This window comes from Berghia stephanieae, chromosome 15 (genome assembly GCF_034508935.2).
Source record: "Berghia stephanieae isolate SIO BIC M18660-M18661 chromosome 15, UCSD_Bste_1.3, whole genome shotgun sequence".
Lineage (NCBI taxonomy): Eukaryota > Metazoa > Mollusca > Gastropoda > Nudibranchia > Aeolidiidae > Berghia > Berghia stephanieae.
The window spans coordinates 3,970,469-3,992,576 of NC_088374.1; the positions used below are offsets into that span (position 1 = coordinate 3,970,469).

Sequence of the window (22,108 nt, forward strand, 5' to 3'; positions counted from 1 at the left end):
ACACAGCAGTCGTCCGTCATACAATATTGACATCTCATTTGAAGCAAGAAAATTCCTCGTTTTTCTCATTTTACAGGAAATTTCACCCTCAATCTCATTTCCAACATTTCCGACCAAGTATGAAATTTCCGACCAATTTCCAACATTTCCGACCAAGTATGAGATTTCCGACCAATTTCCAACATTTCCGACCAAGTATGAAATTTCCGACCAATTTCCAACATTTCCGACCAAGTATGAAATTTCCGACCAATTTCCAACATTTCCGACCAAGTATGAAATTTCCGACCAATTTCCAACATTTCCGACCAAGTATGAAATTTCCGACCAATTTCCAACATTTCCGACCAAGTATGAAATTTCCGACAAATTTCCAACATTTCCGACCAAATATGAAATTTCCGACCAATTTCCAACATTTCCGACCAAATTCCAACATTTCCGACCAAGTATGAAATTTCCGACCAATTTCCAACATTTCCGACCAAGTATGAAATTTCCGACCAATTTCCAACATTTCCGACCAAGTATGAAATTTCCGACCAATTTCCAACTTTCCGAATTCCCTGGACACCCTGTTGTTATTATTATCATAAGACTATTAAATCCTATTAAAAGTGATGAGAACTACTCACCAAAACCACCAAAGGATTCCATCTCGGCCCCCGTTTCAATCCCACAATCCATAGCACCAGTCTGGTCCTCCAACCCCAAAGTGTTGCCAGATTGGACAGCTAAATCTTGGATGGAGAGAACAAAAAGAATAATAAACTCGTAAATATATAAAATAATAATAGTTGCAGTGAATGACTTAATCAGTCGAATGGTTTTGAACTGAGATATTCTTTAATAAAATGTTCTTTTTAATTTAAAAAAATTGAGCTTTATATAGCGCAATATCCACTAAATGTGCTCAAAGCGCTTTACAAGGGGTCCCTGGTCAACAGCAACATTTAACATGTAGGACGGGAAATGACGCGTGTTAGGCGATATTACAATTTTTCGGACAAAGACAACGATGTTAACGGCCAGGTACTCATTTTACACCCGAGTACGGTGAGAGAATGTGAGTAAAGAGCCTTTTCCAAGGACTCAACTTCGCGCCGAGCGCGAGGCTCGAACCCAGGACCGTCCGATCCGAAAGCCAGTGTCATACCACTAGACCACAAAGCCCCAATATTCCCATGTTTAGTTAGAAGGTCAATTTTAATTAAGAATGAGTTCTGGTCATAAATGATAAAATCAACCCTTTCTGTACATATTCGTAAATATCTAAGCTTAATTTCACTTATTAACAATTTTTTACAGCTAGTCAAGTTGAAAAAGAATGAAATTTGAGAAGAGTTGCTGGATACCATTCCCATACATCTAACCATCTTTATGAGAAATCACCCGATTTACTTCGACAGACACTATACCAGTCATTTGTCTCAACATGTCCCATCTGAACAACTAGGGTTTTCATACGGCATCATTTCCACTAAATGTGCTAAAGACACATTACTAGAGGTCCCAAGCTAACAACGTTTGACATGGACAGAGCAGCCAATCAACATCAACCAAGTGAAGTCATATATATGTGACCCATCGTCTCAAAAAGGTATTATGTCGGAACGAACCAGATGCTTAAAAGCTGAATTAAATGTTAAACTTCTTAAAAATATTAATTTTTGGCATTCGCACCCTAAAATATGGTATCCATTCTCCTCAATAAAACATACAAACTCAACACAAGTCTGATATTTCTGGCTATAAATTCAATTTTCAACAACCTCACCAACCTGACTTAATACTGTTTTGAAGCGAAAGATCACATATTATATATATATATATATATATATATATATATATATATATATATATATATATTATATATATATATATATATATATATATATATATATTATATATATATATATATATATATATAAAAAGCTAATTTAATTTTTCTTTTTTTTAAACACATTTTGTGCTTACTGACTTCCTGTCTTTCCCCGTCTATCAAGTGATTGGAAAGCATACTGAGGGTTTCAAATTGAGCTTTTATATAGCGAAATATCCACTAAACATGCTCAAAGCGCTTTACAAGGGGTCCCTGGCCAACAGCAACACTCAACATGTAGGACGGGACATGACGCCTGTTAGGCGATAAATTACAAATTTTTTTCGCTGTTAATGGCCCGGTAGTCATTTTACACCTGATGAAGGTGAGAGAATGTGAATAAAGAGCCTTTTCCAAGGACTCAACTATGCGCTGAGTAAGACTCGAGCCCTGGACCTTCCGATCTGAAAGCGAGTACTGAGGGTCGATAAGAAAATGAATTCCGTAAATATACGGACAATGGGAAACCTGGCGATTTTTCCTGGACTTGAAAAATGCAATTAAAATAATTTTTCAAAACAATAACCGGAAATGAGTGAAATGGGGACAAATGCAGACCTGCCAACCCTTCAATCAGAACGCCTGAAAATGGGAATTTTAGACAAAAAATCGGAATTTCACATTTTTCAACCCCCCCCCCTCTTTTCTCTTTTTATATTCTGACCATTATCATCATTTTTTGAAAATCGGAACTTGAGAGACGATGACGGAATAGTATAAAATGGAAGAGTGGAAATAGGAAATGATTCCGCCAAAAATAGGAAGGGTTGGAGGGTATGCAAATGTCAGGATTGCCTCGATAAAATCTTTGTTTTTGTTTTGTTTTTAAGGGTTTTACGGCGCTTACAACAGATTAAGGTCATATCAGCGCCAGTAAAAAGGAAGAAAATTGGATAGTAAAAAGTTCTAGAATTACAATTAAAGCACAAAAGAAAAGGTGAGACAAAGGGGAATTGGTTCAAATGGGGAACAGATGTAGATTCAAGAGCACACCGTTAAAGTACTTAGTTTGAGATCACCTAAAAGTCTCATCTAAACACAAGCACAGGTCCCAACTAAGAGGAATACACTCAAATGTTTACAAATCATTATAATATAATATGTAAACTAAACATAATGCAATGCATAACAGAGAGATGATTTACAAGGAAAAAAATATCATCTTCCAAACTATAACTATACATTCGACTATTTCCCTCCCAGCCAAGGAATTCCGGCAAGGATCAGGACAAAACTAAGTAATCTCATTCCAAGACAATGACAGGAAACAATTGGAAAACGGGTATGGGGGGGGGGGGGGGGGGGGGGGGGGATAGAAGACACAACATGTACCTCCCTGCCCACTATGGGTGGTCAGGATAGGAGACACAGCATGTACCTCCCTGCCCACTTTGGGAGGTCAGGATAGAAGACAGCATGTACCTCCCTGCCCACTTTGGGAGGTCAGGATAGAAGACACAGCATGTACCTCCCTGCCCACTATGGGAGGTCAGGATAGAAGACACAGCATGTACCTCCCTGCCCACTATGGGAGGTCAGGATAGAAGACATGGCATGTACCTCCCTGCCCACTATGGGAGGTCAGGATAGAAGACACAGCATGTACCTGCCTGCCCACTATGGGAGGTCAGGATAGAAGACACAGCATGTACCTCCCTGCCACCTATGGGAGGTCAGGATAGAAGACACAGCATGTACCTGCCTGCCCACTATGGGAGGTCAGGATAGAAGACACAGCATGTACCTCCCGGACCACTATGGGAGGTCAGGATAGAAGACACAGCATGTGCCTGCCTGCCCACTATGGGAGGTCAGGATAGAAGACACAGCATGTACCTCCCTGTCAACTATGGGAGGTCAGGATAGAAGACACAGCATGTACCTGCCTGCCCACTATGGGAGGTCAGGATAGAAGACACAGCATGTACCTCCCGGACCACTATGGGAGGTCAGGATAGAAGACACAGCATGTACCTCCCTGCCCACTATGGGAGGTCAGGATAGAAGACACAGCATGTACCTCCCTGCCCACTATGGGAGGTCAGGATAGAAGACACAGCATGTACCTGCCTGCCCACTATGGGAGGTCAGGATAGAAGACACAGCATGTACCTCCCTGCCACCTATGGGAGGTCAGGATAGAAGACACAGCATGTACCTGCCTGCCCACTATGGGAGGTCAGGATAGAAGACACAGCATGTACCTCCCTGCCACCTATGGGAGGTCAGGATAGAAGACACAGCATGTACCTGCCTGCCCACTATGGGAGGTCAGGATAGAAGACACAGCATGTACCTCCCTGCCCACTATGGGAGGTCAGGATAGAAGACACAGCATGTACCTCCCTGACCACTATGGGAGGTCAGGATCCCCACCCAGTCGATAAAATCTGGAAAGATGGCAAGTCTGAAATAATTTACAGACATATTCAGACGTACAAAGATAGATACACACACAGACACAGTTATAGACACATACACACAGACACAGGGACACAAGCAGATAAAGCAACAAACAAGCCAACTCACCAAGAGACCCAGCCACTAAGTTGGCGTTATGACCATCCCCACCTCCCTCCGACTGCGAAGAGGGGAATGTCCTGGGATCATAGGGTGTAACCATGTGAGAGAGAACATCCTGCATGGTGGAGGCATCGTTCTCTAGTTTGGTGAGGTGGCTGGAATTGTCCTTCAACTCTTGTCTCAGATGACAGTTCTCTGATTTCAGCGATTCCACCTGGCATTCGAACACAAGAAACATATTTGGTGTCAGGGCATGACATAATCGGTCAGAAGGTGAAAAGTTTGGATTTGCATTGAAAGAATATGCTCTGTTTATTTGAATTTGAAGTAAATCTGTGATTTTTCATGATTTTATGGTCAGATGTATGGGAAATGTATCCAGCAACTTTTCTAAAATCTCATACATTTTTCAACTTGACTGGCTGTAAAAAAATATGTAGAAGCTTTGATATTTCCTCGAAGATGTACAAAAAGGGTTGATTTAATCATTTATGACAAGAACTCATTTTTGATCAAAATTGATCTTCTCAGTCGATAAAATGACAATTTGTCAAAAAGGAGTAAAATGTATCACAGTCCATCAGGCAAACTCAAGCCGAATTGAAAAAAGATTATATATATATACAATATGGTAGTTACGTGACATTATATAATAAACTTCTTTTGTAAATACCGTACATGTCCTTTCCAGAAAATAATTCTAAAGGCTCACAATATTAATCATTCTGCTATCTACATCAAGAGATGATAACATTCTGGCCCAAAGGCGATGTCACTGCAACGTAGTGGTTATGCAGTTTATAAATTAGACCCATGATTATCTAACAACTTGCACAACATAGTCTATCTAAACAAAGGAAAAATTGTAAATTTAAAATAATTTCAAAGTTGATCATCACCCTTTCTTATTGTAATATTTTATCTTTCTGAGACAAGATGACTGCTAAAAACATAACATGAAGATAGAAGTAGAAGAGTGGTTGAGAAAAAAAAATATGGGTAAGTGGGGAGAGAGAGGGGGGGGGAGGGGGGGGGGAGAAGAGAGAGAGAGAGAGAGAGAGAGAGAGAGAGAGAGAGAGAGAGAGAGAGAGAGAGAGAGAGAGAGAGAATGTGTGTGTGTGTGTTTTGTGGGTATGTGTGTGTGTTGTGATTTTTTTTTCTCCAATCCCCACCCAACATCCATCCATCCAAGGACACCACTGGCCTTGTGTCACTTTTGACATCTGGTGCCACCCTGTCTACGCTGACGTCACAAAAATGCGAGTGTCACCAAAATTTATGCAACTGAGCACAGGTGTCAAAATTTGACACATGACATGTTGGTGATTTTTTCATCCATCTACCGTGGAGCTCTTCATAGATTGACACTGCAAAAACAGCGGAACATTCAAAGAAAATCCAAATCCCGGAATGGGATTCTCGTGCGGCTATGTGGTCTAGTGGTATGACACTCGCTTTCGGATCGGAAGGTCCTGGGTTCGAGCCTCGCTCGGCGCATAGTTGAGTCCTTGGAGAAGGCTCTTTACTCACATTCTCTCACCGTACTCAGGTGTAAAATGAGTAACTGGCAGTTAACAGCGTTGTTTCTGTCCCAAAAATTTGTAATAACGCCTGACAGGCGTCATGTCTCGTCCTACATGTTATGTGTTGCTGTTGGCCAGGGACCCCTTGTAAAGCGCTTTGAGCACGTTTAGTGGATATTGCGCTATATAAAAACTCAAGTATCACTGCCTTCTAACTAAACTTGACAATATCTCAGTTCAAACCTTATGTCATTCATTCACTGTAACAATATCTATATGATTTTAAATACCCCCACACTGTACAACTAAGACCCCGTGATCTGATCTGGTAATACAGTACAAGTCTTCGGATCACTACTACTGGTCTCAAAGTGGTTCATAGCTCAGTCCTTGAAAAAGGCTTGTAATTCTCTTCAACAGTCGTAACCTCACTTCCTTCAGAATGACGCATGGTAACTTAGTAGCACTGGCCCTAAACTATCGGAACAATGGCGGACGCCGTATGAAATATTTCCCTGGCGAGCATAAAAGCGTATCCAGAGGGGAAAAAAAATCATAAATTTGATCATCTTTTGACTTTTACACATTCTTATCACAAGACATATGAAAAGTTCTAGCCAGCATGAAGAATAAAAAGTAATGATTTTGTTTGTTTAGAACCAAGATGGCCACCGTTGCCGGGCGGCGTGACATCAGACTACTGAATCCAATTCATATCCTAAGACTAAAACTGTTCTGAGGTGTAAAACAAGTACCTGGCTATTAATAGTGTTGTATCTGTCTGAAAAAAAAACCCTGTAATAATATCGCCTAACAGGAACAGTAACAGGTATTGAATTGTCTTCTCCTATATGTTTACCATTGCTGTTGGCTTAGGAACCCTTGTACAGCGCTTTGAGCATGTTTAGTGGATATTGAGCTATAAAAATAAAAACACTCCATTTTTAGTAGGGGTCGTGTTGATGATGTGTGGGTGGTGGTTGTGGTAGTGATGATGGTGGGGTTGTCGTTGTAGTAGTGGTAGTAGTAATGTTAGTGAAAATGATGATGTAATTCAAGGTGGTAATTGTAGTCATGATGGTAGTGATGATGATGTTGGTGGTTGTAGTAATTGTGGTAGTGATGATGATATGTGTAGTTGGTGGTTGTAGTAATTGTGGTAGTGATGATATGTGGTTGGTGGTTGTAGTAATTGTGGTAGTGATGATGATATGTGTGGTTGGTGGTTGTAGTAATTGTGGTAGTGATGATGATGCTGGTGGTTGGTGGTTGTAGTAATTGTGGTAGTGATGATGATATGTGTGGTTGGTGGTTGTAGTAATTGTGGTAGTGATGATGATATGTGTGGTTGGTGGTTGTAGTAATTGTGGTAGTGATGATGATATGTGTGGTTGGTGGTTGTAGTAATTGTGGTAGTGATGATGATATGTGTGGTTGGTGGTTGTAGTAATTGTGGTAGTGATGATGATATGTGTGGTTGGTAGTTGTAGTAATTGTGGTAGTGATGATGATGTGTGTGGTTGGTGGTTGTAGTAATTGTGGTAGTGATGATGATATGTGTGGTTGGTGGATGTAGTAATTGTGGTAGTGATGATGATGCTGGTGGTTGGTGGTTGTAGTAATTGTGGTAGTGATGATGATGTGTGTGGTTGGTGGATGTAGTAATTGTGGTAGTGATGATGATGCTGGTGGTTGGTGGTTGTAGTAATTGTGGTAGTGATGATGATGCTGGTGGTTGGTGGTTGTAGTAATTGTGGTAGTGATGATGATGTGTGTGGTTGGTGGTTGTAGTAATTGTGGTAGTGATGATGATATGTGTGGTTGGTGGTTGTAGTAATTGTGGTAGTGATGATGATGTGTGTGGTTGGTGGATGTAGTAATTGTGGTAGTGATGATGATGCTGGTGGTTGGTGGTTGTAGTAATTGTGGTAGTGATGATGATGTGTGTGGTTGGTGGTTGTAGTAATTGTGGTAGTGATGATGATGTGTGTGGTTGGTGGTTGTAGTAATTGTGGTAGTGATGATGATTGATATGTGTGGTTGGTGGTTGTAGTAATTGTGGTAGTGATGATGATGTGTGTGGTTGGTGGATGTAGTAATTGTGGTAGTGATGATGATATGTGTGGTTGGTGGTTGTAGTAATTGTGGTAGTGATGATGATATGTGTGGTTGGTGGTTGTAGTAATTGTGGTAGTGATGATGATGTGTGTGGTTGGTGGTTGTAGTAATTGTGGTAGTGATGATGATATGTGTGGTTGGTGGATGTAGTAATTGTGGTAGTGATGATGATGCTGGTGGTTGGTGGTTGTAGTAATTGTGGTAGTGATGATGATATGTGTGGTTGGTGGTTGTAGTAATTGTGGTAGTGATGATGATATGTGTAGTTGGTGGTTGTAGTAATTGTGGTAGTGATGATGATATGTGGTTGGTGGTTGTAGTAATTGTGGTAGTGATGATGATATGTGTAGTTGGTGGTTGTAGTAATTGTGGTAGTGATGATGATATGTGTGGTTGGTGGTTGTAGTAATTGTGGTAGTGATGATGATTGATATGATGATGATTGATATGTGTGGTTGGTGGTTGTAGTAATTGTGGTAGTGATGATGATATGTGTGGTTGGTGGTTGTAGTAATTGTGGTAGTGATGATGATGTGTGGTTGGTGGTTGTAGTAATTGTGGTAGTGATGACCATGTGGTGATTGTAGTCGTGATAGTGGTGGTTGTGACACTGGTAATGATGTGTTGATAGTTGATGGTAGTTGCAGTTATGGTAGGTGGGGTTGGTGATGATGAGGATGATGCTGAAGGAGCTAGGAGTTCTGTAGCATTGAAAATGATGCTGATGCTGTGGTGTTTGTTTTTAAGGATTTAACGGCGCTTGCAACACATTAAGGTTGTATTAGCGCCAGTAAAAAGGAAGAAAATGGGATAGTAAAAAGTTCTAGAATTACAATTAAAACACTCAAGAAAAGGTAAGACAAATAGGGAACAGATGTAGATTCCAAGAGCACACTATCAAAAGTACTTTGAGTTCACGTAGGAAGTCCCATCCCGACACAAGCACGGGTCCCAACTAAGAGGGAAACACTCAAATCTTTATAAATCACATATATAACACGTAAACAAAACAATATAGTGCATTATAACAGAGAGATAATTTACAAGAAAAAAAAATATCATCTCCCAAAATTTTAACTATACATTTGAATGTTTCCCTCCCAGCTAGGGTATCCGGCCAGGGCATTGACAAAACCAAGTAATCTTATTCCAAGACAAAGACAGAAAGTGAAAGCATGTTGGAAAACAGATAAATGGGGATAGAAGACACAGCAAGTGCCTCCCTGCCCACTATGGAAGGTAAGGAACATCACCCAGCTTAAAAGGAAAAGAGAGAAAAGGATAAATATCCATCTAGCTTCCCTCAACCATTGTCTTTAAACAGCCAATACTGTCATCTTTTTAAAAAATCAACTCACTAATACCAAACAAGGTGAGCTTGAAAATCTAAAAAAAATGTGATGTTCTATGTCTGAGATGGGAAAAAAACGATATCTTTGAATTATGCCGTGAATAACTTTCAATTAACCATAACAGATAGGGACGTAAACATCAGATATTCATTAAAGGGAAATTCCACGGGTAACGGACTGACAAATCAGACCAAAAATGCATACATTTCGTGCTCTGAAATGCAATGTATTTATTGTATGGAGCTAATATTTCCCATGGACATGTATCATGTCCGCCCTTATCATATATCAAAAGGATAAAGATGAATTTTTATCAACTTGAATTTTTTTGACATTATAATGTTGGTAACGGACTGACATCAGAAAATCCATCTTTTTCAATTTTATATGTCGATGGATCAAACTTTCTGAAGTTAAACCTTCCAGTAACAAATAAGTTCTTTTATAGTAACCACGAGATGTTGTTCTACAACCCACTAGCAATATTTAAAAGATTGTCCAAAATTTGAATCTGCAGTCTTTGAAAAAGTGTCGGTAACGGACTGACACCTCTGAATTTTATTACTCTGAATAACGGTTACTACATAAAATCCAGAGCAAAGAACACATTATGTAATTAGGAGCAACACTGAATACCCATTGTGATTGATCAAACCAATACTCTTCCTTATATGGATGTCAAGCTATATTGGGCATGATGAGTAACTCGATGGGTGACATCTGATTACCTCAATCCCAACTTTGCTTTTGAAAAAATTAAATAATGAAATAATGATTCATGGAGTTGAAATCTATTCTGTCAAAGCCAAACAGGAATTTTATTTCAACTATGAAATTAAATTATCCAAAAAAAAAAAAAAAATGTAGATAAGAAAGGACTTAAAAACTGGGGAAGGTTTAACATTCATTTGGTACTTATTTTTGAAGCTTATTTTTATTCTGTATTTCATCTTGATTCCTGAAGCTTAGGAATTGTCAATAGGCATGACCGTCACTGCAAACTGGTCGATAGTATTGGCAGTCAATCTCTTCCTCATCTGCACTTGACCAGAAAGCCAGTTATAAGATCTGAGAAAGATCTTCAAAATTTCGTTTGGACCATTTTATCCTTGATTGTTACAATTTTCTTATGCAGATTGTGGGATTTCTCTTAGAAGTACATTCTGAGGTTCTGAGGGAGCAAAATAAACTTAAGCCAATTTTGATTCCTGGATGAAATTCACTAACAATCGACAACCTCTTTTTCAGGGTTTTTTACACGAAACTTTTTTGAATTTTCGTCCTTTCTCTTTTTTCATCTCTCACAATTATGAAATCTTTTTCACTTGGTGCTCGCCAAGAGTACTTCTTGTCCAAATAGAAATTTTCGATCAAATTATTTTATTTCATCTTGAAAGCCCATTTCCATGATTAAAATATTTCAAAAACCATTGGTTGATGTATTGGATGCCCTTAGCAGGACAGGCATAGTTTAATTTTTTTTAAAGTTTTTGGGAGGATTGTAGACCCTCAAAGTTGAATTCAGTATTTTACTTTCCTGTGCTGAAATGTGAGGCAGATGTGGTTTAGGTGTAACTTGATCGGCTTTTCTCTTTTTTTTTTCCATTTTGCTTGAAAAAATCCCGTTATTTCTTTTAAGCGTCCTTTACAATCACTTTCAAGTTTTCTTTGAGACTCCTGCTTTTGTTGCCTATCTTTTTCCTAAACAACGTAATGCCCATCAGTTTTCAGTCTTTCTTGATAATTTGAACCATGGATAGAGTAGGAAACGTGAACCTGTGAATAAAGAAAATTGAGCGAAATTACATCATAAGCTATGAAAGACAAATGGGAATAAAAAGCAAATCTTGTTTTCTTAAAAATAATACAATAAAACTAAGAAAATAAAACTCATTTTTAACTTGTATCACATTACTTTGTAACAACTAAAATATTGACATTATACACAGCTAAACAGCTTGCTGACCCACTACATTTAAAGTGACTCAAAAGTTTTTCACATTAATTTAAATGTTTGATTTTCTTTTTATTTCTCCCAGGGCGTCTTGCCCCTTTAATAGAAGACTACTACTAGCTCCATTGTCATAAGGATATTATAGAACAATAAACAGTGTTTTTTCCTCAATTCAAACATAGCAAAGATCTTCAAGTGATCAAAAGATTCACAAGCTTTAAAAGATTCAACTTACCTATTGCAAAATAGCAGGCTTGATGTTGAAGACCAGTGTTTGAAATTTTATGATCCAAATGTTTATAAAATGGCTGCCTGATCAGTTGAAACACATTGGAGTGGACATTACTCTTGAGACTTAAAAAACAACTTTTATATATTGTCTTTGAATTAAAATAGAATTAGTCAGTCTGTTACTGTCAGTCCGTTACCCTAAAAAATGTCAGTCCGTTACCCAACAAAAGTACCTTAAATGATAAATTTCTTGAAAAATTATCTTACAGTGCTAAAGCCATTCATGTAAGGACAGAAAATCTGAAATAGTGAGTCTGTACAACAATCACATCTTTCGTAGATGAAAAAATACTGATTTAATGGTAACGGACTGACATACAATTTCCCAAGGTCATTAAAACGACTGATGAGGACAACATTTCATTAAAATCGTAAATTTGAATGTTTGTATAGGTTCCTGATACTTATAATTGTTTTCATATCAATAAACAACAGCAAAGGTGGCTCTAATTTTGTAGAAGTTGCAAGATTTATAATATTAAGAAAATATTCTTTTCGTTCTTCAAATAGGGGATACCCTTACATTAAGCTATAATAAGCATCCTGTACCACAAATATGCACGAAATATCCTTATATTCATAATCCTGAATGATTTTCCAACAAATTGGTACCAAATTTTAATATGTTCTTAAGAATTTGTAAAACACCCCTTCGGTTGACATTTTCATGGAATTTCCCTAAAAAATAAGGAAAAACAGAATTTAATTTATCTGACTCGTAGAAAAATTAACAATCAGGAAAAGTTTCCGTTTAATAAATAAAAATACATAAACTGGACGTTTGGGGGTTTCCTCTATATCAACAAAACACGATGAATGAAACACTGAAGAAAAAGTACAAGTCTTTAGAGTTTTATTCATCGTGTTGTACTGACAAAGGACAAACCCAAAACCTCCACATTCATCTATTTTCGTGTATTAAAATGAAGCTCCCATTCAAATTCCTAATATTGTTATAACAATGGATTTCTTCAAGCAGCGACAGTTTCATTCTTTATCAAACAACTCTTATTGAGGCTATGTGGTCTAGTGGTATGACACTCGCTTTCGGATCAGAAGGTCCTGGGTTCGAGCCTCGTGCTCGGCGCATAGTTGAGTCCTTGGAAAAGGCTCTTTACTCACATTCTCTCACCGTACTCAGGTGTAAAATGAGTACCTGGCCGTTAACAGCTTTGTCTTTGTCCGAAAAATTGTAATACCGCCTAACAGGCGTTATGTCCCGTCCTACATGTTAAATGTTGCAGTTGACCAAGGACCCCTTGTAAAGCGCTTTGAGCACTTTTAGTGGATATTGCGCTATATTAAAAAAAAAAAGCTCAAAAAGCTCAACTCATGATCCTACAAAGAAGATTGGACAACTCCACCAATCCCATTCCAGAATAATAGTCCCAGACAAGAACACAACCTAGAATTGAATACTACAAAGAAGATTGGACAACTCCACCAATCCCATTCCAGAATAATAGTCCCAGACAAGAACACAACCTAGAATCGAATACTACAAAGAAGATTGGACAACTCCACCAATCCCATTCCAGAATAATAGTCCCAGACAAGAACACAACCTAGAATCGAATACTACAAAGAAGATTGGACAACTCCACCAATCCCATTCCAGAATAATAGTCCCAGACAAGAACACAACCTAGAATCGAATACTACAAAGAAGATTGGACAACTCCACCAACCCCATTCCAGAATAATAGTCCCAGACAAGAACACAACCTAGAATCGAATACTACAAAGAAGATTGGACAACTCCACCAATCCCATTCCAGAATAATAGTCCCAGACAAGAACACAACCTAGAATTGAATACTACAAAGAAGATTGGACAACTCCACCAACCCCATTCCAGAATAATAGTCCCAGACAAGAACACAACCTAGAATCGAATACTACAAAGAAGATTGGACAACTCCACCAATCCCATTCCAGAATAATAGTCCCAGACAAGAACACAACCTAGAATCGAATACTACAAAGAAGATTGGACAACTCCACCAACCCCATTCCAGAATAATAGTCCCAGACAAGAACACAACCTAGAATCGAATACTACAAAGAAGATTGGACAACTCCACCAACCCCATTCCAGAATAATAGTCCCAGACAAGAACACAACCTAGAATCGAATACTACAAAGAAGATTGGACAACTCCACCAATCCCATTCCAGAATAATAGTCCCAGACAAGAACACAACCTAGAATCGAATACTACAAAGAAGATTGGACAACTCCACCAATCCCATTCCAGAATAATAGTCCCAGACAAGAACACAACCTAGAATCGAATACTACAAAGAAGATTGGACAACTCCACCAACCCCATTCCAGAATAATAGTCCCAGACAAGAACACAACCTAGAATCGAATACTACAAAGAAGATTGGACAACTCCACCAATCCCATTCCAGAATAATAGTCCCAGACAAGAACACAACCTAGAATTGAATACTACAAAGAAGATTGGACAACTCCACCAACCCCATTCCAGAATAATAGTCCCAGACAAGAACACAACCTAGAATCGAATACTACAAAGAAGATTGGACAACTCCACCAATCCCATTCCAGAATAATAGTCCCAGACAAGAACACAACCTAGAATCGAATACTACAAAGAAGATTGGACAACTCCACCAACCCCATTCCAGAATAATAGTCCCAGACAAGAACACAACCTAGAATCGAATACTACAAAGAAGATTGGACAACTCCACCAACCCCATTCCAGAATAATAGTCCCAGACAAGAACACAACCTAGAATCGAATACTACAAAGAAGATTGGACAACTCCACCAACCCCATTCCAGAATAATAGTCCCAGACAAGAACACAACCTAGAATCGAATACTACAAAGAATAGACCTGTAAATGAGCTCTATAAAAATTGACTGAAACTCTTCGACAAACTGAAGATTCAATTATTTTTTAAAAAAATAAGGGCATCATTGGAGAGGAGAGTGATAAATACAATATATCAAAATAGTGGGTGTTATTTCTTACTGGAAGTCTGGAAGTATGACTGTCATAATTTGATGTAGAAGGAATGCTAAATAAGCATGTCATTCATATAGGTAAAGATGACTTCATCAAAGTCATATTCCTGCCTCTGGAATTTTTTTGACATAGAAAAATAATCACCATTATCATCTTTAACTTCTAGCCATGACCAATTGAATTTATTCCTCACGGAACTCACATCTTTATCGATGCTCGACAAGTCTGAATTGCGATCCAAGAACAGCTCAGCCATTGTGAGAACATTAGAATAATGTAGCAATGAGCAAACTTGATTTTCAATCAGTAAATGACAGAGAAAAAAAACTTAAATAAATATGACTTCAGGCTTCAGGCCAATACACTGAATTAAGTAGAAGTGAATTATCAAGAAGAAACTTCGGCAGGCGTAGCGGAAAAATTCAAAGAATCGAAATGAAGGTAAATCGCCACAAAACAGCAAGCTCGCTTGGGCTTGAGCAAAACAATGCCAGAAAACGTCCTGATTTGCACGGGAATTAATTAGGCTACTTACCATTGTTCCTTATGATCAGGTACTCAATCAGTGAAGAAACGGTCAACCAGTTTGTTTACAACGTGAGGCAATCGAAATGTGCTTGTAGCAATCTATCCTAACTTTCGATTTGAAGATGTCTACATAACGGACTTTCGGCTTTCGCAATTTACTTTATCATAGTTTTGAGACTCGAAGGGTAAATGTGGTCAATTTTGGCTTAGATGAAACAGTGAAATTTATCGCTCGGTGGCTCAGTTAAAATTGGCTACAGTTGGGATCACGACGGATTGGAAAGTGAAAAAATAATTTAACGAAGGATGTGTGAAAATACCCAGGGAAGTGTTCAGACACGCCTTTTATAAAAAGCGTCGCTTTGTCTTGGCAATATATACATCGTTAATATAAACGGTCCCCATGAGCTATGCGTAGCGCTGTGGAACACTCCTAATTATTTTACGGTCATTCGACTACGATTTGTGAATTCTTTCTTTTTTTCTTTCTTTCTTTCCTTTTTTAAATATTTGAATTTGACAAATTGACTGATTTCAGTTAATTGACTGAGAATTTACAGGTCTAAAAGAAGATTGGACAACTCCACCAACCCAATTCCAGAATAATAGTCCCAGACAAGAACACAACCTAGAATTGAATACTACAAAGAAGATTGGACAACTCCACCAACCCCATTCCAGAATAATAGTCCCAGACAAGAACACAACCTAGAATCGAACATACACACGACTAACACAGGACTCTTTTTTTTTTTTTTTTATATCTAACATTACAATAAACACACCTTACATTACATCAGTGCTGATGGTGACAAAAAGTGAAAAAGTAGGAAAATGTTGAACAATTGTCTTTAACTTTAAGCCCCACATTGACTGCACTAAACCCTACTTTTAGAGCAATTGAGATGATAGACTATCATTGATACTCTAGCTAACTTCTGGAGAGTGGGAAACTGCACCTGTGTGTTCCACCACACATCAACTCTCTCATTGCTAGCACATTGTTTCGAGGAAATGTAATTTTTAAAAGGAGGAAATTCCTCCTCTGGACTCCAAAATTGTGGATTTCCGCGGATCCGAGGAAAACCATCAGCACTGTTACATTAACTTCCATTAAAAAAAAAAAAAAAAAAAAAAAAACAGCACCCAATTTTTTTAATGCAAACATTACGACCGTACCTAACATAAAAAAAAAAACAAAACAGAGAAAACGTTACCTGTTTCAACAACTCGTCATAGGAAGAAAGAGCCATGGTAATTCACAAAGATATACCATAGAGGTGGGCAACTCTTTCTGTCTCTCTCTTTCACACTTAGATAAAGTCCGTTCACTGTAGTCCAATGCTAAATTTAATCCAAAATCGAATATATATATATATATACACAGTAAAACTCTGCAGTCTGTGCTGATTGAATGAATACCGATGATGGCGGCAATCCAGCGTAAACATGGAAGTATGAGGACGGGTATTATGAATAGTAGTAAAATTAAAATCTATCCCACAAAATCTGTTTAAAAACAACTCGGACACAATTGATTTTGTCTTCTTCTTCTTCTTCCTCCTCGTCGCCTTCTTTTTCTTGGGACATGACAAGGACTGCAATACCCCATCAGCTCTTGTAACACTCAATCCTAGAGGTTTTTGCCACTTTTCAAAATTGGAAAAAATATATTAAAAAGGAGCATGTACATAGCTAGTTTTATTCAACTATCATTAACATGAAAAAAAGACTAAAAATAGTAGCTGTGATACTACGCCTATAATTTGTCTCAGCAAAATGTAATAAAAAAGGCATGGGGTAAAATTAACCCGGGTAAACTACGGATATAGTCGGTGTTAGGGTTGAGTGAGTTAAGCTCCTGATTCCAACCACGGCAGACAACTTGACTAGTGTTGCATGTACTTGAAATTGTGTTGTGTCAAATCAGTCACTCACAGGATCCTGGAAAAGACCAATAAAAGTAGAAATAAATATGATGAATATTTCAGTAATTTACACACAGGACAGTGCAGACCTGCCAACCCTTCATATTCCAAAAGTGGAATCAGAAGTTCAAAAAATAGGAATCTGAGACCAAAAAAAAAAATATAGGAATTTCCTAACAAAGGATAATTTTGTATTGAAATGACGACCATCTTTGCCACCAAACACATCGAGACAGTATTCCAGCACAGCTGTCAAAACTACACATCACATTGTATTTGGTAATGGAATGGGGAAGGGGGGAAAAGGAGTATAACTTTCCTACTTAGCTCCCTTTTGGCAATCATTTTTTTTTTAAATCCAACTTTTAACCCCCTCCCCCTCCTCTTTCCCCATTTTTTTCTTCTAAACATCATCATCATTATCATTTTGGAAAATCGGAATGTTAGAGACCATGCCAGAATGGTAGAAAATGAAGAGATAAATAATAACGTGAAGTTGAATGTAAGCTTCAATTTAATTACAAATACAGATCAAATGAACGTTTCGGGTTTTATGTTTTGTTTATTCATCTTAACTACGCCACTACCACATCATCTCATTCATCTGTGGTGTTTCAATGTTTTGTTGACAAAGGGAAAACCCGAAACATTCATTTGATCTGTTGTTGTAACTAAATTGAAGCTTACATTCAACTTCACGTTATTATTTATTTCTTCGAGCTTCGAGCAGCAACATTTACACAGAAAATGAAGAGTGGAAATAGGAAATGATTCCGCCAAAAGTGGAAGGGTTGGCAGGTATGCACAGAGCTGTCAAGCCTGGCCCATGCTAACGTACAATGGAGAGCCAAAATGAGTAAAATTTTTAATAAATAAATTGAGCTTTTATATAGCGCAATATCCACTAAATGTTTTCAAAGCGCTTTACAAGGGGTCCCTGGCCAACAGCAACATTTAAAATGTAGGACGGGGCATGACGCCTGTTAGGCGATATTACAATTTTTCGGACAAAGACAACGCTGTTAACAGCCAGGTACTCATTTTACACCCGAGGTGAGAGAATATGAGTAAAGAGCCTTTTTCAAGGGCTCAACTATGCGCCGAGCACGAGGCTCGAACTCAGGACCTTCCGATCCGAAAGCGAGTGTCATACACTAGACCACATAGCCGCACATTTTGAAAACAACAATCCTGATGATGAACAATATGTTATACAATAGTAATTAATGTCTTAAAAGATGTGAAGAGCATAAGATGAAGATCTGAACAAGTGTGTATGAAAGGTACCAGACAAAACAAGAAAGTCTACCTGGACTGGGGATCGAACCTCAGACATTCTGATTACCGTCAAGATAGAAGTTGGGAATAAAAGACAGAGTGCCCAAAGAAAACCCAAATAATGCATACATATTCACCATCCACACAAACACTCTCGCAAATTATAACCAAAAAAAAAAATCTTGAGAGCGAACCCGTTCAGAGAAATGGAGATCAAGTTTATTTTCCCGAGCGTTCGGAGAAGACAGTGTCTACGTACACGTTAACCGGGCACCTAGCCTCAGGATCTACGTACATGGTAACTCCGGTAACTGGTTTGCCGCTACAACTACAAGCAATGGATGGACCTTGCTCTGTATGCGTGTGTGTGTGTGTATGTGTGTGTTATTTGTTAAAATCAAACAATACAATTAAAATACCCATTAAAGGCGAGATTCAAATTTACCGTGTATAAATAGATCCTGAGGCTAGGTGCCCGGTTAGTATTAGTAGTAATGATAATAATGATACCAAAATATCTGCGATATTCCTCTTTTTATGAAGTTTTATGCATCTTTAATTGAACCCCCCTAAAAGTTTTTAGTAAAAGCGAACGACAATTTCCAGCCATAACTTTCTTATGGGTGAGTTGGGTCATAATTTGACTCCCCACTGCTGCTGCTCATTATTAAACTGCCTAAAAATTTTAAAAGTTACCATGTAACTAGACACTACTCCGTTCGGAGGTCACGTCGTTATTAAAAGGAAGTGTCTAGGGAGACCAAGATTTTGGTCTCCCTAGCCAAAATCGGCCAATATGGCTAGGGGGACCAAGATTTTGGTCTCCCGACGTAAAACTGTATTTTCGTTTATAGAACTGGTTTTTTTTATGTTGAAGAGGCGAGTTTTTTCTTCTATTTATTTATTGCTTGCCTGTTTTTGCTTTTATTATTTAAGGGGTGGGGGGGCGGGGGGCCAAAAAATGTCAGAAAAGAGATTGCAAGTTATCGGCCAGTCGCCCACACAAAATTTACATTTTTTTTTTTAAAACAATATTTTTAGATTTTTGCTAGGTTAACGGTGTATTTATTTATAGAACTGTTCCTTCATGTTGTGGATTGGTTGTTTTTTTTTAATTTTATTTATTTATTTTTTTATATATTGGTTTGTTTGTTTTTTGGCCTTGTAGCTAACATTATTATCATACCCCTGCCCCATAAGAAATTCAATTTTGGCAAGACAGACCGTGATTTTGGCCTCCCGAGTAAAGCCGTGTTTTCATTTATGGAATTATCGGCGGCTTTTTCTTTTTTTGATCTCGGATCACGGTCTCCCTTGCACCCAACATCTCGGTTTGTGGATCCCCCCCCATCACCACCAGTTTATCATTTTCAATCTGTGTCTAAAGAGGGCTCTGCATGCATTGTTATCTAATATTAAATAACAAAACTGATTTTCGTAATATCGTGATTTTTATATATCTTTGGTATAACGGACGTAGTCTCTTTAAGCAATAGAGCATTAAAAAAAACAACAGAAAAACTTGACGGTAATTATCTAAAGGTTTTTGTTCTTGTTTCTTGTACGAATATCTCTTGATTTCCATTTCGTATTAAAATAGCGTCACGATTTTTTTCTGTTTAAAAAAAAAATTCTCTCACCATAATATTTGGTCCCGCGGTTTTATGTATTTTAAAAATGAAAAATATTCATTAAGGTTAGGTGAATATGCATTTAAAAAAAAAAAAAAGAAAAAAATATGCAGGCTTCAATAATATAAAATAAACAATTCAGACTCAACGTATAACTAAATTCTGTGAACAGAGAAAAATCCCCCCCACCCATCTTTTTTTCTTCTTTTCTTCTCTTGACTTTAGTGAAAAACCTCTTCTCAAACGAACTTATCACAGACTCAATCTCAGATCCAACGAACCAGTAGTATAGGCAGACTCACTTTTTAATCTTTTTAAAACGTCCCTGTTTTCTACTGAGACATTCAGTTGAACAAAGATCTGCTGTCGGCGTCAGCTCACAAGAAACAGAGACGACGATAGAGTGGAGGCTACCTCAGGCCTCATCCTACCATGCGTTAGAGGTGGGGCAGGGTCACATCCTACCATGCGTTAGAGGTGGGGCAGGGTCAGTGTCATTTAATATTAGATAATAGTGAATGCGGAGCTCTGTTCTAGGTAAGGGGTGGGGGGGTAACCCACAAACGACCAAGATGTTTGGCGCAGGGGAGACCATTATACGAGATCAAAGAGAAAAGGCTGCCGCACTTGGATGGTGTTTTTAAAACTATCCTATTTTCCTCCTTTTTACTTTTTACCGACACTGATGCGACCTAAACGTGTTGCAAGCGCCATAAAACCCTTTACAAACAAAAGCTTTGTATTCGTTGTTGTACTGCATTGTACTCAACAGTAAGTACCTCCCCCCCCCCCCCCCCCCCCCACCAGAAAAGTAACTACATACATATAGAACATTGAAGAACAAATAGAAAGTTCAAATTCAAATACTTTTTGTGATGGGCGGCTGATAGCTCTCTCTCTCTCTCTCTCTCTCTCTCTCTCTCTCTCTCTCTCTCTCTAAAAAAAACCCAAACAAACAAAAACAACAAACAACAAACAAACAAAAAAAAACAACAACAACAAAAACTGCCTTCCTCAACATCATAACAGTACAAGAAACAGTTCTATGATTTTGAGTCTGAAGACCAAAATCGTGTTTTCCCAGCAAAAATCTAAAAATATTGTTAAAAAATAAAAGTTAAATTTTGTGTGGGCGACCGGCCGATAACTTGCAATCTCTTCTCTGACATTTTTTTCGTGTGGGTGGGGAGGGAGGGGGGGGGGGGCGCAGGATTATTACCTAAAAAATAACAAAGGTTTGTCTCCCTAGCCTTAGCCTCTACCTTATTAAAATGATACTATATTGACAAATTGAATAAATAAACGCATGACAAAAGATTCACAGTGAAAATACAATTTGAAAGAGATACTAGACCGAGGAGCTTTCGGAAGGCCTCCCAAAACGTGTACCACCATCCATCATAATTCTGAAACTGAAACTTGTCAAAAACTTTTAAAATTTACGAGTTGTTTATTGTTGTTCTTTGTTCACAAGACAACTCAAATAAAGATACTCAAAAATGACTGCAACTAAATAAAATGAAGATCTAGACCCCTCACAAAAAAAATTAAGTAGCATTTTGGTTCCATGCCATAATTTACTTTACAGATGGGGCGAGCAGAGATGGAATGGAACGAGTGAAAGTTGAAAACAAAAGGAAAAGAATGGACGACTGACTGACGCGACGAATTCACTATGACGCACTTCTGTTGATCAGGGGGTGGGAAATGAGCTTGATACACTCAGTCGAATAAAATGGTAATGTCTAACAAAATGATTGAACTCTTAAAATCACATCCAAACCTTTCAAAAGCATTTTGCATCATTGAATATAAAAGCATTGTTTTCGTAAACAATCAACATTCTCTTTTCGCCGCCATGACACAACTGTACCGTGACGTCACTTTTGACTACTTTTGATTGGTCGAGTAATCTGGACGGGTTGGACAAGCGGTGGGCGGGCGGTTTTCAAAGTTTTTGAAGTTCCTTGTTTTACCTGAAGTAATTGTTACGTAACGAGCAGGAAACCGGGAAACACACCTCCCTGTTTTTGATTATCTTTTTCCTCTTGTGTTTTGAATGGTATATTCTCTATTCAGTATATTTTTAAGGATT

At 38.1% G+C, this 22,108-nt stretch overlaps 1 protein-coding gene across 1 annotated transcript in view; it reads right to left on the minus strand.

Moving 5' to 3' along the window:
- The window catches only part of LOC144960500 (uncharacterized), a 96,758-nt gene extending 74,860 nt beyond the window's left edge, over positions 1-21,898 (minus strand). Inside the window, exons 1-4 of the mRNA XM_078893665.1 lie at positions 21,797-21,898; positions 16,394-17,120; positions 4,412-4,619; positions 636-740 (exon numbers count right to left, since the gene is read on the minus strand). Of these exons, the coding sequence (XP_078749791.1) occupies positions 636-740; positions 4,412-4,619; positions 16,394-16,429 (349 nt within the window). The 5' untranslated portion in view covers positions 16,430-17,120; positions 21,797-21,898. The remainder of the gene's footprint in view (positions 1-635; positions 741-4,411; positions 4,620-16,393; positions 17,121-21,796) is intronic.
- Positions 21,899-22,108: the final 210 nt, after the last annotated feature.